Raw genomic sequence first — 18,207 nt, 5'->3', positions numbered from 1 at the left:
ATGTGCCACTGCGCAGTCACGGAACAGCCTGTGAGAAGCTCCAGCACCTGGGAGTTGTAGTTTTAAGCAATAACAAATAGAACGCCCTCTCTCTCGGTGTGTGTGTGTGTGTGTGTGTGTGTGTGTGTGTGTGTGTGTGTGTGTGTGTGTGTGTTACTCATGCTTCTGCTGTGGGGACATAAATAAATAATAAACAAACAATAAAAATAAACCTGTTATAAAGTCAGATATCACTCAGAGAATCCACAATGTAACTCATTCACATGAAATGTTCTCTGTATTACTTTTTTTAAATCTGTGCTTAAGCACTTTCACCTAACCCTCACACACTTACACTCCAATGGACATTCAGTATTTTGTCCAACGATACTTCGGCGTGTAGACTAGAGGAGTTGAGGCTCAAACCATGGAGCTTCGAGTTAGCAGGCGACCTGCTGAGCCACAGCAGCTGATTTAAAGAGTGATTGTGCTGCGTGGGTCAGGTGCTTTTTAAATGTGGGCACAGAAAACAAAAGGGAAAATGTGATAGAGGTCTGACTGAAATGTCACAGAGCTGATGTGGGATTGTAAAGACGGGAGTCCTCGTGGCTAGGAGATGTAAACAACAGCTCACCTGCTGACTGTAGAGAGACGCAGCTTGACTGGATAGTTACTCACACACTGCCTTTCTACTCAGGTGGGTGCAAAGTGATTTCTACTGCAAGTCCCATTCATACAGTGTTTTTAATCCATGGCTTTATCCAACATTCACACACACACTCAAACTCTGATTGATGCTTCAGGGGAAACTCGGGGTTCAGTATCTTTCCCAAGAATTCTTCAATGTGACCATCAGTCATCAGGGATCCGCTGACCTTCTGCTTGTTAGATGATCGGCTCTTCCACCCGAGGCACAGCTGACCGGTGATCAAGCAGAATAAACTGAGACAGGCTGAGCCTCCAGTTATCTGGGATCCTTAAACTAACTACCTGCTAAACACAGAAAATACTGTAAGTGTTTCCCAAACCTGTGTGACAAATCAGCCCAGTCACCCAATCAGCCCCCAGAAACCCAGAGCTGCTGTCCCATGGTAGACTCCAGTCAGCAGAGGGAGCACAGCATGTTAAGTAACGCGCTGGTTTGTGTTTGGCTTGGAGGATTTATAATTTATTTCAAACATGTTTCCGTGCAAAAAAGGATCTAAGTGATCTGCAAGCACAAAAAGAATTCAGCCTGAAGCGACACTAAAACAGGAGAACGATGCACCTGTAACCCCGGACTGCCGCAAACGCCTCTGCTGACTTAAAGCCAAACCTACTCATAGAAAACAAAGTCAAGCTGATGAAAACCCTCAGCCCTGGATCTGAAAGTTTCCTCTGCTCACTCCTCGTCTCATACTTTTGCACTGTCCCATCCACCAAGCTTTTAACACACTGCCTGCACCTTCTGAACTTGTTCGCTGTATTTTCTGCTGGTTTACTGAGTCATTTTAAGTAAATAGCACTTCATGTAAAACCACTGAGCTCCCCTGAGCAAAGACCAACAGATAGGGCGAGTACAATGACAGCAGAGGAAACTAAACTTAGACCGAAGAAGGTGTCAGAGTGCCTCAGAACTGTTCCTGTTTGTGTGTCCAACCTCTGCACATCACAGCGTTTAATATGCGCGCTGTGCGTTTGAAAAGTACACACACACACACACACACACTGGCAGTATGTGGGCGTGACTTTATAAGACAGTGAGCTGCTGTCAGAAACGCAGTTTGTTCTCTGAAGTCGTGGCAGTAGAGCAAACTGCTGCAGAAGCGCGCACAGACCGCAGACTCATCAGATAACAGCGCCTCGTTTTTTCTCGTCCTTATCTCATCAGAGTTTTACGTAAAGCGTGATCTTCTTCTTTTCCATTTCACTGTTTAAATTGTGAAACAGCTCGTGGGTGTTTGGCCGGGACATAGAGCGGGCACGGAAATGTGAGCACCAGCGTCCCGGGACGTCATCGAGGTCAGCAGTCATCAGCTGTGGACTGTTACATGAGATCACTCCTGTGCCGCCTCCCCTTGTGCATCTGCGGCTCTCGGGCACACTCGCTTTCATTTATAACTTTTAACATGAACATTAAGATATGCGCACTTGTAATTTGCGCCTGATCTACTTTAATAGCGCGTTCTGTTTTATTTATTTGCGAAAACCTGTTTTAAAAACCTTATTGCGCTTCAAAGTTGCTCTCGGGGAGTTCTCGATGGTGTTTGTTTTCCTGCGAGAATCCACTATTTAAAAGCGTGACACTCTTCGCAGTTTTTGCACGTCTCGTTCACGCGGAATTCGTAACCGGGGTCTTCAGTAATCATGCAGCGCGAACGCCTGCTCAAAGTTTTGGTGATCGGCGACCTGGGAGTTGGCAAAACGTCCATCATAAAGCGCTACGTCCACCAGGTGTTCTCCCAGCATTACCGGGCCACCATCGGAGTGGACTTCGCACTCAAAGTGCTCAACTGGGACCACAAAACAGTGGTGAGGCTGCAGCTGTGGGACATCGCCGGTACGTGAATCATCAGAGCGTTCTCACTCCCGAGGCGTAACATGTCGACGTTTTGTCACGTCCCGCGGCGTTCCTGAGGAACGCGAAAGGAGACCTTCGGCGTTCTTATGGTACGCGGCGGGTTATGGCTGGAATCCAGTGCAATGACGCTCCCGCGGGAGTAGACGTTCCAGCCCTGTATTCCAGCCCTAAACCTAACCTTATCCCTAGCCCTGACCATAACCTTATTCCTGACCTTAACCAGGACTTTAATGATGTTAAATAGCGTGTTTCTAAGCGATTTGAAGAATAAGAGCGAACATGTGTAGGTTCAGTCCAGACGGTTCTCATATTTCCTCTTTTTCCGAGGTCGTCATTTAGGAACGTGGTGGGTAGCCGAAAACGTAATATGGTGACGATTTGTCACCTAGCGTAAAATGTTACGCTTTGGGAGTGAGAACGGGTTGGAATCATACTGTTATTGTTTTGTGATTGGAATGACACACCGCTGTTTGGCTTAGATGTACCTGCACAGGTTAATGCTCACTCACTCACCCACTCAAGAAACACTATCACGAAAGGTTTTTAGTAGTAGATGCAGATGACAACTCTCCACTCAACCAAACCCAACGTAAATATCTGGATATTTTTCCAAAACACGTCAGATCCACACCAAATTTTATCGAGCTGTTCCTTTGCGCATGCACCATGTTGCTACAAAGTTGCATGAAAATCGGCTCCTAATGACCTCAGCAAACCAATAAAAAGTTAACTCCACCTTGTGGCGTTGTGTTTTAAAAAAAAAAAAGGGGGGGGGGGGGACTCTGTGTCCCTCAGAATTATGCAAGCTTCAAACGTCCATCGAGGCTCAAAGGTCAAAGCTCTATATCAGTAATGCCAAAGTGAACTCTACTGTCAACTCAGCCACATACAAGTACACAGAGAGACGAAAATATGAAGCTCAGGGTCCGTGGTGCACACAAAGTGCAGTTAGAACAAGAAATAGAGACCAGTGCAAGTATGGACAACAAGTAAGGAGGTAATAAGAGAGTTGGGCTGCATGCATTATCTGTAATATAGCGTTGCTCGACCTACAGCGACTATAGAAAGATGTAACCAGTAATGTGCAACGTATACAGGACCCGCATTTCATAAGGACTTCCTTTACAAATCCTCCGAAGAACCTGTTGCTCCACAGGCATGCAGACAAATAGCACTGAAAACATGACCTTGGCCGAGTTCCCCTTTCACCAGCTGCAACAGCAGACTGATGTTTACTCAGAACTGCATCAGTACTTGTAACCCAATAATACGAGCCCACGAATCTGAAGGCGTACTGCTGCAGTGAAAGCAAAGGGACTGACCACGTCACGTCATCCACCACTGACTAAACATGACATAGAGATAGAGAGAGCAGTGTGAGGGTCATAGTCACGTACAGTCGTCTTCATCCATAAGCTTGGGGGTCATTTTGGGACAGTCGGGTCAGGATTACTTACAGTAGAGTGTCTTGAACACAGCACACGGCAGGACACACAAGACATTAGTTGCTGCCGTCGCACCCAAGAAGAGTCTGGTACACAGATTCTTCAACCTGCCAGCTTGCTCACCTCTTCCTGTTCCTCATCCTCGTGTGGATGTGAGGAATTTGGCAGGTTAAAGATGTCTAATAGGACTGCACTGGATACGTGCACCTGTTCTGGGTAAATTCTAGGGAAAAAAACATCTTTAGGAAAGTTCAAGACTGTAAACAATGTGTATAAGACAGAGACACAGTTAGAGAGACAAGACCGAGATGGTTTGGACATGTGCAGGAGAGGGACACTGGATATACTGGACAAAGCAGGAGGGCCACAGAGGAGCTTCATGGATGTGATGAAGGAGGATCATTGTAATAGATGAGGATGCAGATTATCTATTGTGACAACAGAAGAAGAAGATGGGTTTTGTTACTTAATCAATAATCTTAGAATATTTCCGAACTTGCAGTGTGCATTTTTTTTGTCCTGCATGATTACCACGCAGTCAGACTCTTTCTTTTAAAATGGCACAAATGTCAAAACGTACTCCCGTACAAAGATGCACTCTTTATAAGCAGACGTCTTCCATTCATAATAAGTACAGATATCTTCAACGAGTCCCTCAAACACATTTATTAGGTGAATTACATGTTTCACTTCTGGTTCTGCAACATTTCATGTTGTAGATGGTTGAGGGGGAGATAACTGTGTTTACTTCCCTTGTGAATTTAGAGACACTTTCCTCTGACATCAGAAGCATAATGCAGCATAAAAGTAACAGAATCTTAAAGTCAAGTTGAGTAAATTCCCAGAAGCTGGGAGATCACAGAGTGGTCAGTGGTATGCTGCTCCTGGAGCTGTGGCGTATGCCGATGCTGCAAGAGTAAGCCAACATGTGACAGCGTCAGGCATCTGTTAGAAAGTACTTTGTAAAAGTTAAGTACCACTATACATATAAACAAACTCGCTCAAAGTTAAGCAAATGCATCTGTACTGTGCTCAATGCAAGTAAGCAGTAAACCCCAGAACAAACGTGCAGTAATCTGCATTTTCACACTCTTCAGCTGCTTTTTGCTGATGCATCTAACAATTATGTTGCACAATTTGAGAAGTGGCCTTGAAAAAAAAATGTGGTCAGCCATCATTCCTGCAGAGGCACATAACAAGCTCTCTGTATTCAGCTTATAAAACCCTCCCATGTGTCTCTTTAATTGCATGTAATTAGATTTTTTGGGAACTCATTTCTTTCCGGTCTCACTGCTGTCTCCCTCTCACACACACAGACACACAAAGACACACACGCTGTGTGTGCTGAGTGACGTGCCAGCTGATAAGAGTTATCATTTAAATGAAAAGGTCCGGCTGAGGCTGTTTTCTAGGCGGACTTTAGCAGCGAGGCAGGTCACGACTTGCTGCTAAACGACAATGAAGCTGCTGCGGTCACACAAACAGCCGGCATGTTGTCCTCACGGTGTGGATGTGGTGACCGTACAGCTGTTCTGTGCTGGCTTTTCTTAATATAGGGAAGCCGGTTGTTCAGGGTCACGAGGAGCGTTTTCAAGTCGCAAAGTTTTTGCATTTTCCCATTTGAATGTTTTATAGTTACAAATGTCAAGATAAAAAAATGTGAGTTGGTGTACGTTCTTTTTAGGTCAGCCTTCACAGAGTGCTTTTACATAGATGTTCTCTCTGTATAGTCATTTTTTTATAAGTTATGATGTCTTCTTTTTGTGTTTTCGTTTCTGATATGGTGACATCACGACTTCCCTCACCCACAAAAAAACATGGTGTTTATTACTTTAACATAGTAGGCGTTGTGTGTGATAGACAGATGTTATTATTGTTGTTGTCTTTGTTTTGTTTTTAGTTGTCATGTTTGCTTTCCATGCTGGTTCCAATCCATAGGAGCCAACAATCAGATGACACCCCCATGATCTAGCATTTTGGCAACAGAAGGAAAGAAAAACTCCCTTTTAACAAGAAGAAATGTCCAGCAGAACCAGACTCAGGGACCGGCGGTCATCTGCTGGGGGTGAGGGGGAAGGCGGGGAAAAGACACGCTGTGGAAGAGATTTAGATATTAATGATAACGCTGATTAAATGCAGAGGGGTGTATGAGCTGCCTGTTGGGTGGAGCTCTCACGTGGTGTAGACTCTGCCTGTCGCATTATACACATAGGATGCAAGAGCGATGTCAGTCTCGTAGGAGCACAACAACAAAAAATAAAAGGATATTACACATGTTCTGGTCTATTTACATAAACTGTTATATACAAAAAATAATGATCATGTGTACATTTACCTTTGAGTGAACACGGTCTCCTGGTTTTTAAATTGCCGGACTTGCTTATTTTAAATTCTGAAAACATTGGTCATTGGTGGTGTTGACCTTTGACCTCATACTATTAGTACTGATCAGATGGTGTGCAGAAAAAAAGGGAAAGGTACCATCTGCTTTTAGGAGACAGTTTGTGTGCTCAGTGTTCGGGCGCATGCGCAGGGTTGTGTGTCTGTGTGTGTCAGATGCTCCACTGCTGATTCACCGGTATATTGGGATCATGTGGAGCAAGTTAGTTTCCAGGATAGAGACTTAAATGTTCACACACATGCTTCTCTCATTTGCAACATTTTTTTAACAAGTGTGTGTGTCTGTCAGCAGTGAGAAGAACATATGCAGTTCCTGTATACAAAAAAAAAAGTGTCTTATTGTGCTGGGAAACTAGGGCTAAATGTTTGATACTGACAAAGATGTTAGTTATTATTATGAAAAGTGACCAGTTTTGGTATTAATGGTGTGACCCTCAGAAACTGATGTGATCACCCAAGCTATCATCACTTTAGATGGCTTGGTGCTGTGGCGTATGTCAGACTCTGGCTGGTCTGTTGTGCTTTTTTGTCTTCATTGTTGGTTGAGTGAGGTGCTCGTGCTGGGCTTTCAGAAATCCAGCTGGACTACTTTTTGCAGTGGGGGAGACGGGCGCTGGCCTTCTGTGTGGGGTTCCAGTCAACATGAGTCCCGGATCTGCTGTTCCTCGCCTCCTCGAAATGGGGGGTGCTTTGCTGGCTCTCTCCTCCAGGCCTAGTCCTCTCCTTCCCCCGCTTCCTCTGACAACACAACACTCACACAAATAGGACGGGTTGGACCATTCAAGTGGCTTTGCTGGGTGTGGTGTGCGGTCCTCTGTTTCTCCCTTTTTAATGACACCATAGTCACATCTCATCACACATCACCGTACATGTAGGATCTTTGGAGGCAGGAGCACTACCCAGAGGTAGGTAGGCGGGGCTGCGTGGCAGCGCAGACTGCCTTTCAATTTTACGTAAAACTTAGAGACCAAGGCTTTTAGGGATAAGCATTGATAAGCACGGTCTCTGGCTCATGTCACATTTCTCCCCTCTAGTTTTACTCACTTTCTACCTCTCTGCTAGGTGCGGGTCTGTAACATTGCGATCTCTCAAACTCATTTTTCAAGTATGGTCTGTGTCAAACACACAGTCACTCATATCCTATCATATGCTGCGAACACATAGCAAAATTGTATATTTGTTTATGTACCTCCCTCTGCTTTGTCTTTTTTGGCGCTGTGTGCTTTCTTACAGAAGCAGCGTTGTCTGTTCACCGTTGCTCCCGTTCTTCTCTCCTTTTTTTTCTATTTTTCTGCTTTAAATTTTTTTTTTTTAAAAAGTCTCGTCTGTAAATTAACATTGGCCTGGGTTTGTCTTCTGTTTTCTTTAAAAAGGGCAGGAACGATATGGCAACATGACCCGTGTGTACTACAGAGAGGCCGTGGGTGCGCTCGTCGTCTTCGACATGACCCGGCTGTCCACGTTTCAGGCCATCCTTAAATGGAAAGGAGACCTGGACTCAAAGGTAAAAAAAATCAGAGATGAAGGAGGTGGAGAATTGAGAAGAGGAGTGTGGTGGGAATTAGGGCTGCCACAAACGATTATTTTGATAGTCGACTAGTCACCGATTATTTTTGCGATTAGTCGACTAATCAGATCATGCGTCTATTGGACGTAAAACTACAGCTTATTGCACCAGCAGCATCTGCTCTTATATAACTATCATTAGCTTACAGCTTTAAGTGTTTAAGGTACAGTATGTGCTAACTAAAAATAAAGACAAGATGATAGTTTATTAAAGTTTAACGAAATTTGCAGATTGTCTCGGTGGAGTTTAATAAACTCGGCCGTCTGTTCTTTCCATGTAAAGTATAACAGGACACTGGAGTAAATTCTCTCCCATCTCACACTTCTGTTTAATCAGTTCTCTGTTTGACGTTTATTCAGCTGTGTAAAACTATAACTTTAATCTCAGCCAAACCGATTTACTGAGGAACAAATAAAACACTGAAAAAAGCCAAACAATAACATTTTTAAATTATCTGAGTGCATATCATGTTCAACCTGAGTAGCGAAACACCGCGGGGGGGTTGAAAATGATGTGCTGGGAGTCCGGTGTTCTCACCGGCTCTAGTGACCCTTGAACCCTCTAGCTGTCGAGCTGGTGGGTAACAGACGTCTCTGAAAACGTCGGAGCGCTTTTGCAGATATGTGGTGTCTTGATAAACCGAGCAGATATTTGAAGTTTGCACAGCTACATTCTCGCCTGAAAATATGTTAAAAGTTTATTTTGTGAAGCAGAAAGAATAATAGGGCTTAGGAGTTGACGTCACGTCGCAATGTATTGTGGGAGCGCGGTGCCATTTTCCGGGTCCATAAATCAAAACAAACACAGTGTGTTGGAACAACGACGACAAGAAACATGCTTAAAAGCAGCTCAAAAGAAAACGGATGGTATAGAGACCTATTACGTCCAGAGTGCATCGCAAATGTGGACCCATATGAAATATGGCAGTGGAATAAAGACCCAGACGACTTACCGCCACTGTCCTACCCCGATATCTTCACATATCTTGTTTGTGGAGTAAGCGCTTACACTGCGAACCAGTTTTGTAATTACAAATCGCTGGAGTGCATCGAGTGTAATGGCCATGGTTCACCCCCTACCACAGTTGATGTTATACATTTATCAATGAACTGCTAAAATCTCGTTGTCATATTATGTGCCCACAATTGTAAAGTTGATGCAAACTACCACATTGATAATCGGGCAAGATATTACAGCCATTTCATAGGCAGGCTTCCCAAAAGTTGTGAGAAAGAATTAGCAAATCGTTACATAGCACGTATGTCTGCAAAGTCACTCCATTCGATGTTTGTTCGCAATTTCTATAACCTCCGAGACCACCAACGATCATATTATTAAGCTATAAAGAGTGATATGAACATATATAGAACTTACCGGAATGAAATTGTCCGGTAAGTTAAGTGATATCTGGACATGGAAGCGAACTGGATACCAGCTCGTCTCACGGCTGCTATCCAGGCTAGATGCCTTCGTTTGGTAAGGTCCGCTATATGAGCTGCCTCATGTTGCTTCCAGGTTGGGAAAGAATAAAAAGACAAACCCTTTTTAAGCTTATTCTCTTGCCGGTTGTGCGATCGAACATTGCAGCTGACCACGCAGCAAGTACGAACCATGGCTGTTGTGTGTGCTTTCGCTCCTTTGTCGCTTGCGCTTTGTTTGGACCGGGAAAATGGCGCATCAGGCCAAAATCCTTTCCACGCCCACCCCCGTGACATCACGCTCCAAAGCCCTATAAGAGTAATATTAAAACTAACTAAACTTGTTAGTTATCTTAGCTAAATTTTATTTTCACAAATGCAAATACAGTAACAAAAAACCTAATTTTAAACATTACTATAATGATGTTTTATGTTACATAAAATTGATTAGTGGATCACTTAACAAAAAGGCTATGAAAACTATTACTATTTGTAGTAATTACAAATTATTTGAATGTATGTAATTCTTTGTATTACACCCCCTGGCATATGTTAATTTTGTTCTGATTGTATACATGTTCTGTATACGGTTTCTTAATAAAGTTTAACATTTAAAAAAAAAAAAAGAGAGAAAAAAAAATATTAAAACTAACTAGCTGCCGCCATTGTTGAAAACTGGAATTGGCTGGGCCGCGCTATGAATTCTGGGATTGTTTGGGCCACGAAGCATACACCCGACCCATCCTTCATAACTGGAGAAATGAAGGACGCATTTTTGGGCCGTGTTTGGGGGAGTCTTCGAATTTGGGCATGCTTCGCCGTGTCGCTGTAACGTAATTGGCCTACAAATGCGGCCTCCGAAGGATGCGGCCGCTAAATTTGGACACAGCTATGAAACCGGACACTGCTTCTTCTTCTTTGGGGTTTAATGGCAGCGGGCATCCCTGGACATGCAGTGCTGCCATCTTCTTTTTCAGTCCATTATTACATTCTTAAATCCTACTACTTATCCCTGCATCTTTTGGGATCTTACAAAGCTTCAAACGACGTGTCGACTATTAAATTAGTCGTAATCGTGACTAATCGACTAATCGTGGCAGCCCTAGTGGGAATAAGGCACGTTGAGTCCACAGGTCATAGTTTTGAGCCATCTTTATTGACCGCGGCTGCAGCTCTCAGCTGTCAGCCGCAGATGCATCACACCACAATACACCACCACTCGCACTTGTTGTAGTCAGCGGGCATGTTTGCGGATGCCACGCAGGTGCGTCCGCCCTCCCTGCATGGCACAGCAAGCCACGCCCCACCACAAGGATTTTGTGAAGGAGGAAATGAGTGCAGTTTAAAAAGTTTTAAGAAATGTATTTCTTTGCTCTGAATAAAAATCTACAAACTTGGGGCTGAGGCAAATAAATTTGCATGAATCAGGGTGAAAAATCTAATATTGTTGTAGGATTGAAGTAAATCAGACTTTCTGAAAAAGTTGGAACATTTTAAAATGTTAATAAAAACAACAGCAAAACAAAGAAAAACCCATGAACCTCTGCTCATATTTACTTCTGAAAAACTCTGCCTCTTTTTTCTACTCAATCATGTGACCAACCTGTTGGCAGCAAACCTAATTAGCTGCAAAATATTCCTTCAGCTCTTCCTTTCTAGTCTTTTGCTGCACACATCCCAACTTTTTCGAGACATGTTGCTGCCACCGGATTCACAATAAGCAAATCTTTTTACACAGCATCCCTACTTTTTGGAATTTGGGTTGTACATAATCTTAATGTAGTTTATTAACCAGAGTCTAGCATAACTAATGGTTTGTTTGGGGGCTCATGCTCAACAGGTTAAACGGACAAGCCCAGATCAAGTCACTAGGCTTTGTTTCCTCTTTCTCTAATAATTAAACATGTGATACAGGAATGCGCACAATCGTGCACACTGGAGAGACCTTACTTAAAAAAAGGCACCTTATAGCTTTCACTAGAAGCTTATATTATATGAAAAATAAATAAGAAAAAATTTTTTTTCATGTTTTTCTTTTAACTTAAGATGATAAATCACAGAAGCTTGTTTACTTGCTAGTCTTGGTTCTATTTCACTTTGCAGATTGTAACTGATCTCAGATCAGTGAAAGCAGAGTTAGAGGCAGCATATCAGGTCAAAGTGAAAGACCAACATTTCTCCACAGTATGCATGTGCTTTGTCTCGCAGCTTGAAAACCTCTAGCCATTGTTGGCAGGATACCTATGCCTGTAAAACTGATGCACTGCATATTTCATATTTCAGTGGAACCTAAGCCAAGCAGAGTTGAGCCTGCTTCCAGAGACTGTGGTCAACTGTGCCAACAAGATGTCAACAATTTAAACGATAGATGCAAACAAGCGACAGGAGAAGCTTTATGACAGAGCACTGTCTGAGATAGAAGAGTGGTCACTTTACTTTGGCTTTAATTGATGTCTATTTTTATATTTTACTGAACAATTGCCTGCCTTGTTTGCGTTGGTGGAAAGCCACTGCTTAAAGTTAAATGTTGTGTTTTCATCCTGATTTAGCCAAAAAAAAAAAAAAAAGTGGTTTCTCAATAGTTGTGCGTCCCCTTTTCTGTTTTCCTGTTGTTGGTGGTGGAGGTTTTGTTTTTTTGTTTTTGTTTTTGTTTTTTTACCTCACTTTTCCTTGTTTAATTCATTTTGGAAGTACTGTATTCAGGATAGCTAGCCTAGTTTGTGACTCACCAATGTCAGGGAGAAAGCAGCAGGTGGGATAAAGACAGTTGTATTCTACACATATCATTTTGTTATGATATATATGTTTTGATAATATATGTATTCAAGATCTAAAAATAATGGGAAATAAACTTTTGTACATTTTTGTGTGTTCATTTTTTATTTAGTTTTTTCTTGATTTCCTCTAATCCCCAGAATCCCCGTTTGCTAATCTGGGCTATTTTCCAGTTTGGTCATGAGGAAGCAGTCCTCAAATGACCAGCTTACTGTCAGCTTAGTATCAAATGACAGACAGCTGACTGACTGACTGATTTCATTTGCCACTTCAAAGCAGTAGAAGTACTTTACACAAAAGTGAAGTTGTTTTGTTTTCTTTTACACATCCAGCAGTTAAAGAGTTATATTTGGAGGTGTATTTCTTTTTTTAATCTTATTTTTAAAATACTTTTCACTGAAAAAGAAGAGACCTCAATAAAGACATTAAGGAGAAGAAAAACAAGTATAAAACAAAGACCACAAGTCAAGGCTATATATAGTGTGTGTATATGTGTGTTTCCTTGTGAGAAATGTCTCCTTCATTACCGACAGTGTTTTTCCAGCTTGATGCTAACTATGTTCAAAGATCTTCGGTGAGGCTTAGAGCTTCTTCTTAACAAATACAAATTATGCTTTGAGGGCTGTAAGATTGACGAAAAGCACATTTGCATACATTACAGCTTAACATTGAAACATTGAGCTGAAACTGTAATGCTCAGCAGGGGCTGCAGACAGAGGCCCATCCCTGCAAGCAATCCGTTTTATATTGTCATCTTACTCTCAGTGCCCTCTGCCTATCAACTATGTAATAGATAGCCAAATCAGTATTTATTTTTTTTATCACTGTATTACAAGCCTGATGCCTCTCTGATATCAATATAGATAAATAAATAGGCATAACATAACAGACAGATGCCATCACTTGATGCTGCTGTATCCCTTCACAAACTGCAGATTACAGTGAAGCACTTCAAATTGAGGCTCATCTACTGGAAGCTTCGACAGGTCTTTGTTGCTTCATCATGAATTATTTTCGTAAATTTTCATTGCATTTCTTTTTCCATCTTCCTCTGGGATTCATTAGGTTGCCCTCAGCAATGGGAGGCCAGTTCCAGCTGTTCTGTTGGCCAACAAATGTGACCAGCGGCATCATGGTTTGTGCCCCAAGCTGCCCAAACTGGAGAACTTCTCCAAAGAGTACGGATTTGTCGACTGGTATGAAACCTCTGCCAAGGCAAGATGAGATTATTTTCTGTTTCTGTCTTCCTGTCAGCATTTAATGGGTGTTAGATTTGGTCACAATAAACAAGCCACACCCCCTGTCTTACTGTAAAGCTTATAGTTTAGCATGTGTATATATGTCTGTGTGTATCGCTTCCACAACTGGTGTGCCAATCTTAACAAAACTTTGTATGATTATCATCACATATACAGTTATTATTCTCATTATCATTCTGATGATTATGATCAAGTTTTTTTTAAAAAGAAAGGAAAAAAATGTTTTCTTATATCCCAATTCTTCAGATTTCCATATTCATCACTCGCCTGCAAATCTGATGTCACGTTCTCTGTTTGCATTTGTTTCACATGTCACGATCAGCGTATGTCCCCATTTGTAACTTAACGGTCACCAAAGTTTGTATCCAGGGGAAAATTTTGTTTTTTGACCAATAAATACTGAATGAGAAATTTAAAAAATGTTGTAGGCAGCTAGTAATGTAAGGCTGTAAAAATGTTTATTTCTGCTGCACGCATGTGCATTTTACCATGGGAGTCAATGGGGACCGACTCGCTTTTAGAGGCAGCCTCAAGTGGCCACTACAGGAACTGCAGCATATAGCACGCCTGCGATGGCTTCATTTTTTCTTAGCCCTGGTGTCATGAATCAAATGAGTGTTTGGAACCCAAATGGAGGTTGGTTTTAGGTAAAGCTTTATTTTGTATTGTTGAATTTCCACCAGAAAAGTCCACCAGAAACACAAACACGATCCAAAACTTAGTGGAAAATGCGCATAGAGGAAGCTAACAAACGCTGAAACAAAGACTAAGAGGAAGACTGTTATGTATTCGCAAGGGTGACAAGAGGCAGGTGACAGTAATCTAAGACAATGAGACAGAAGGGGAAGTAAAACTAAACACACTCTAGAGACAAGACAACTATTAATATAAAACAAGAAGTGAGAACTGTAACTAAACGGAGAACCACCGACAATTAGAAGAACTTCGCTGTGTTATCCAGGAAACATTCAGAATGAATAAAACTGAGGAATATATTTAATTAATTAAGAAAAAACAAAATACTAAAATACTCTAGAAAATATTAAGCTTAATACGCATGTGCTGCTGTAACAATTGAACAATTGGGATTAAAAAATTATCTATCAACCAAAGAAACAATTCAACCCCAAAGCTTCAAAAGCCCACAGTCTGACCTGGGGTGATGACACCCAGAGGGTACAGGGTTGAAAACAGTGTTGTCAGCACCGTCTCATTTACATACTGGCCCCTTACAAATATAAAGCATGTCTTCTTCTAGGCTGTTAGAAGAAAAGAAGTTAGGTACATCAGGTTATAGTGAATGCCATGTTCACATAATATCCAGTTATATAAGTTTTCATGATTCAGTCACAGCTGGCTCTCGTAGCTGCCAACTCGCAGAATTCAATTAGTTCGTATCGGCTAAAAGTACCAACAGAAAAACTTGGAATTCAGTTAAATCTTAAAAGGAAAAAAAAGTGAGAACACGGCGCTTACTGTGGCTCATCTGTTGATCCAATTTATTTAAATTAAAGGTGGAAGGCTGGAAGCACAGCTTTTCATTCTTCACCTTACAGAACCTTCAAAGCCTCATGTCCTCTTTTTACCCGTTACATAACAGAAACAAGTTGAGACACACACACACGCCACCTCAGGAAATGAGGAGCGCTCTAGTAGACTTTAGTGAGTTTCCTTTTTTAGTAGATGTTGTAGACAAAAAGAATATTTGATCAGTTATTTAAAGACGTTAATATTTGAAATATTTCACCTTTACGATGGAAAAATGATTAATATAGATGTTCAGCTGTAGCTGCTCCCATTAAAGATTATCAGAGTTTCAGGTAATGAAGTTTCAGTGTACGTGCCAAAAGCTCAGGATTCAGACAACCGTGAATGCTCCATTTTAATGTTTGTTTACTCTTTTACTCAACATCAGCAATAGCTGAAATCCCTAATACGGTCATCACAGGCACACATAAGCTCCACCCCCTGCTGTTCAAACCCTTTGTTTCCAGTGGGCACCCAATCAGAAAAAAGTTGCCTTAAAGAGACGGTGGTCTGAAAGAGAAAGGAGTTAAATGATTAGAACGAGAAGATCTTTATTGCCATTAAATGAACGAGCATACAGAAATATTTCATCCCCCTACAGTTCACAACACGCACAAGAAAATAGGAATTGCTGCTAAAGGGCTGCAATACAAACTCAAAAAAAGAAAATTGGTAATAAATAATAACAAAATGAGTTGGCATAAGAGGAACAGTGTGGCAACTTGTTAAAGCAATCACATGATTTTGTGTAGACTGATTTAACCCACAATAGTGTTTGTTATGGTAGTTGTAGGATTTTGTACTGTTAGAGGGAAAGTTGTGAACAGAGAACTTACTGGGTAAGCGGTATCTCTCGAACTCAAGAAAGCTGCGTTTTAAAAAAAGAAGCCACGTGGTGATGGCTTAAATGAACACGTTCTCTATTGCACATCTTTGCATTGTTTGTTGTTGTTGTTGTTCGGGTCTGCAGGAAGTATATCTGTGTTTTCTTTGTGACTGCTAATGTGTCTCTTCCTTGTTAGATAATCTTTGCTGCACCAAGGCAACTGTAAATCATGCAAAGCAAATTTAGGACAAAATGAAGTTGAAGCTGTGGTTCCCAGTAGGTCACCATTCTATTGAAAATGCACCCTTTTCCAGCTGTTCTGGACTCTGCAGACATGTGCGCAGAGATGCCCAAACCTCCCTGTCCTCAGCCACCTCCTCCAGCTCTTAGAGACAAAGCACTGAGACATTCCCAAGCCGGTCCTGGGGTAGACCTAGGACACCAGTGTGTCCTAAGTCTACCCCGGGACATACAGGAAGTGGCTCACTTAGCTGGCTCCCTTTGACCAAAATGAAATGACCAAGTTCCTAACTCTATCAATAAGCTGAGCCCAGCCACCCTTCAGAGAAAGCTTGTTCCTGCTGCTTGTGTCCATTATCTCTTTCTTTGGGTCATTACCCAGAGCTCTTTTAAATCCAAACAAGACGAGTTTTAGTCATTCGTCCAAGTTTTTCCTGAGTGATTAAGCGCCTAAAGACAACCCTTAAATACTTAAATGGACAATATGGTGGATTTTACTGTTAAGACATTTCTCTATTTCTACCTCCATCGAAACTTCTTCAACCCTTCAGCTTCATCCTATCTCTCTCTCTTTCTCTCCCCAGGACAACACCAACATCGACGCTGCCATCACATGCTTGGTGAAAAGCATCATGTCTGTGGAAGAGGAGAGAGCGCTGGCTGAAGCCACCAGTGGCGCCTGTAAGGGCGATCCAGATGGCAGCGTTCTTGTTCTGCCTCGCTTTGACTACAACACAAAGGAGAAGGGACTCGGTGGATGTTCGGGGTGCCTGTCAATTAAACCGAAACAAGACCAGGACTGAAGGACTGTCTGAACCAAAAGACTGCAGGAACATGCAGAGGATGGTGTGGATGACTCTACTCTCCATCACTTTCTTCTCACTGACCTTTCCTGAGAGAATTTAATAGAATTGATGTTTCTGGGTTTTTGGGGGGTTTTTTTTAGATTTTTCAGGAAAAAAAATCCATCTAATATTTTTAACCAAATAATTAAGTTGTTGTGTTTTTATATCGGACTCTGATTCAAAATGAGTTCAGTCATTGCAGCAATCTCTTATTTGGAGAATGTGACCAATAGCACTTTTTATGGCTTTTAAAGGAAATTTGTCAAAATAATGTTTTCCCAAAATTTGTATTTATCTTATCTGCTATTTTTAAGGTTTGTTTTTTTTGTTTGTTTGTTTGTTTGGGGGTTTTTTGCATTGATGCTTCTATTGTAGCAGAGACAATAGGTGTGTGAAATTTGCAACTTTGTCCAACAAGTGTTTTTTAGTTTTTAGTCTTTAAATTGCTTTGAGTTATGACTGCTTTGTAAGTTACTACTGTTTGCCTTAGAGCAGCGGTCCCCAACCCCCGGGCCTCGGACACGTGAGTTGTTTGGTACCGGGCTGCGAGAGTTGAGGCTCAGGTGTGAAATGTATGGTTTTCAGGGTTTTTATCGGTTTTCAGCGTTATTTTGTTATCATTTTTATCGTTAACTCGGTTTTCCTGGGTCTTTTCAGGTGTGTTATGAATAAATCTTCTTTTTTTCGGTACCGGTACTAGTTTTATTTCGTTGTATTTATCCGCGACACCCTAAAGGCCGGTCCGTGAAAATATTGTCGGGCATAAACCGGTCCGTGGCACAAAAAAGGTTGGGGACCGCTGCCTTAGAGCAGTGCCAAGTAGCTCCTTATTGTTCATTTTTAATATTTAATTAAAAAGATTTGTTGTTCTGTATTTGATCTTTATTTGTTAAAAAAACAACTTTATGTATAAGATGGAGTATTTCTTAATGTTTATAGGGGGAAGTTGTGTTCAGCTAAAGGAGAGGAGTTTAAAGGCCGTTGTATATGCTTTTGACCACTAGTGGTGCTATAGATCAGTGGTTTTCTTTCTTTTTATATCTCAAGATCCTGTCTGTCTGAGATTGAGGAGGGTTATTTGAAGTGTGCTTTTCATGTAAGCTGTAATGTATAGCATATTATTAGCCAAGAAATATACCAAACTGTGACTTTTTATGGAGCTTAAGGAGCCACAGACATATTAAGAGTGGAATAGGGTTCATCTGTACTGACAATTTTTCTGCCATGATCGTCCACAATACTGCAACAAAATAGCATTTTCCATGTCAAACACCAGACTGTTGATAATTATTATTGATGGTGTGAATTTTGAATCTTTGAGTTGTCAGACCTCCCCAGCTCGTCTGAGACCAGCAAGGAAGCATAA

The 18,207-nt window shown here is 41.7% G+C and overlaps 1 protein-coding gene across 1 annotated transcript; it reads left to right on the top strand.

The window, feature by feature from the left end:
* Positions 1–1,753: 1,753 nt before the first annotated feature.
* On the top strand, positions 1,754–17,715 carry zgc:162171 (ras-related protein Rab-38). Its single transcript, XM_004563544.4, has 4 exons — positions 1,754–2,518; positions 7,758–7,888; positions 13,210–13,359; positions 16,581–17,715. The coding sequence occupies exons 1-4, from the start codon at positions 2,326–2,328 to the stop codon at positions 16,797–16,799; spliced, it is 693 nt and encodes a 230-aa protein (XP_004563601.3). The 5' UTR covers positions 1,754–2,325; the 3' UTR covers positions 16,800–17,715.
* The last annotated feature ends 492 nt before the right edge of the window (positions 17,716–18,207 follow it).

The sequence above is a fragment of the Maylandia zebra genome, linkage group LG3 (genome assembly GCF_041146795.1).
Source record: "Maylandia zebra isolate NMK-2024a linkage group LG3, Mzebra_GT3a, whole genome shotgun sequence".
NCBI lineage: Eukaryota > Metazoa > Chordata > Actinopteri > Cichliformes > Cichlidae > Maylandia > Maylandia zebra.
The sequence above is the reverse complement of the archived record's forward strand: the minus strand, read 5'-3'. Positions and strand labels throughout refer to the sequence as shown.

Coding starts and splice junctions, on each gene's coding strand:
- zgc:162171 (XM_004563544.4), top strand. CDS start 2,326: ATGCAGCGCGAACGCCTGCTCAAAGTTTTGGTGATCGGCGACCTGGGA. Junction 2,519..7,757: donor GCAGCTGTGGGACATCGCCG/GTACGTGAATCA, acceptor TTCTTTAAAAAG/GGCAGGAACGATATGGCAAC. Junction 7,889..13,209: donor AAGGAGACCTGGACTCAAAG/GTAAAAAAAATC, acceptor GGGATTCATTAG/GTTGCCCTCAGCAATGGGAG.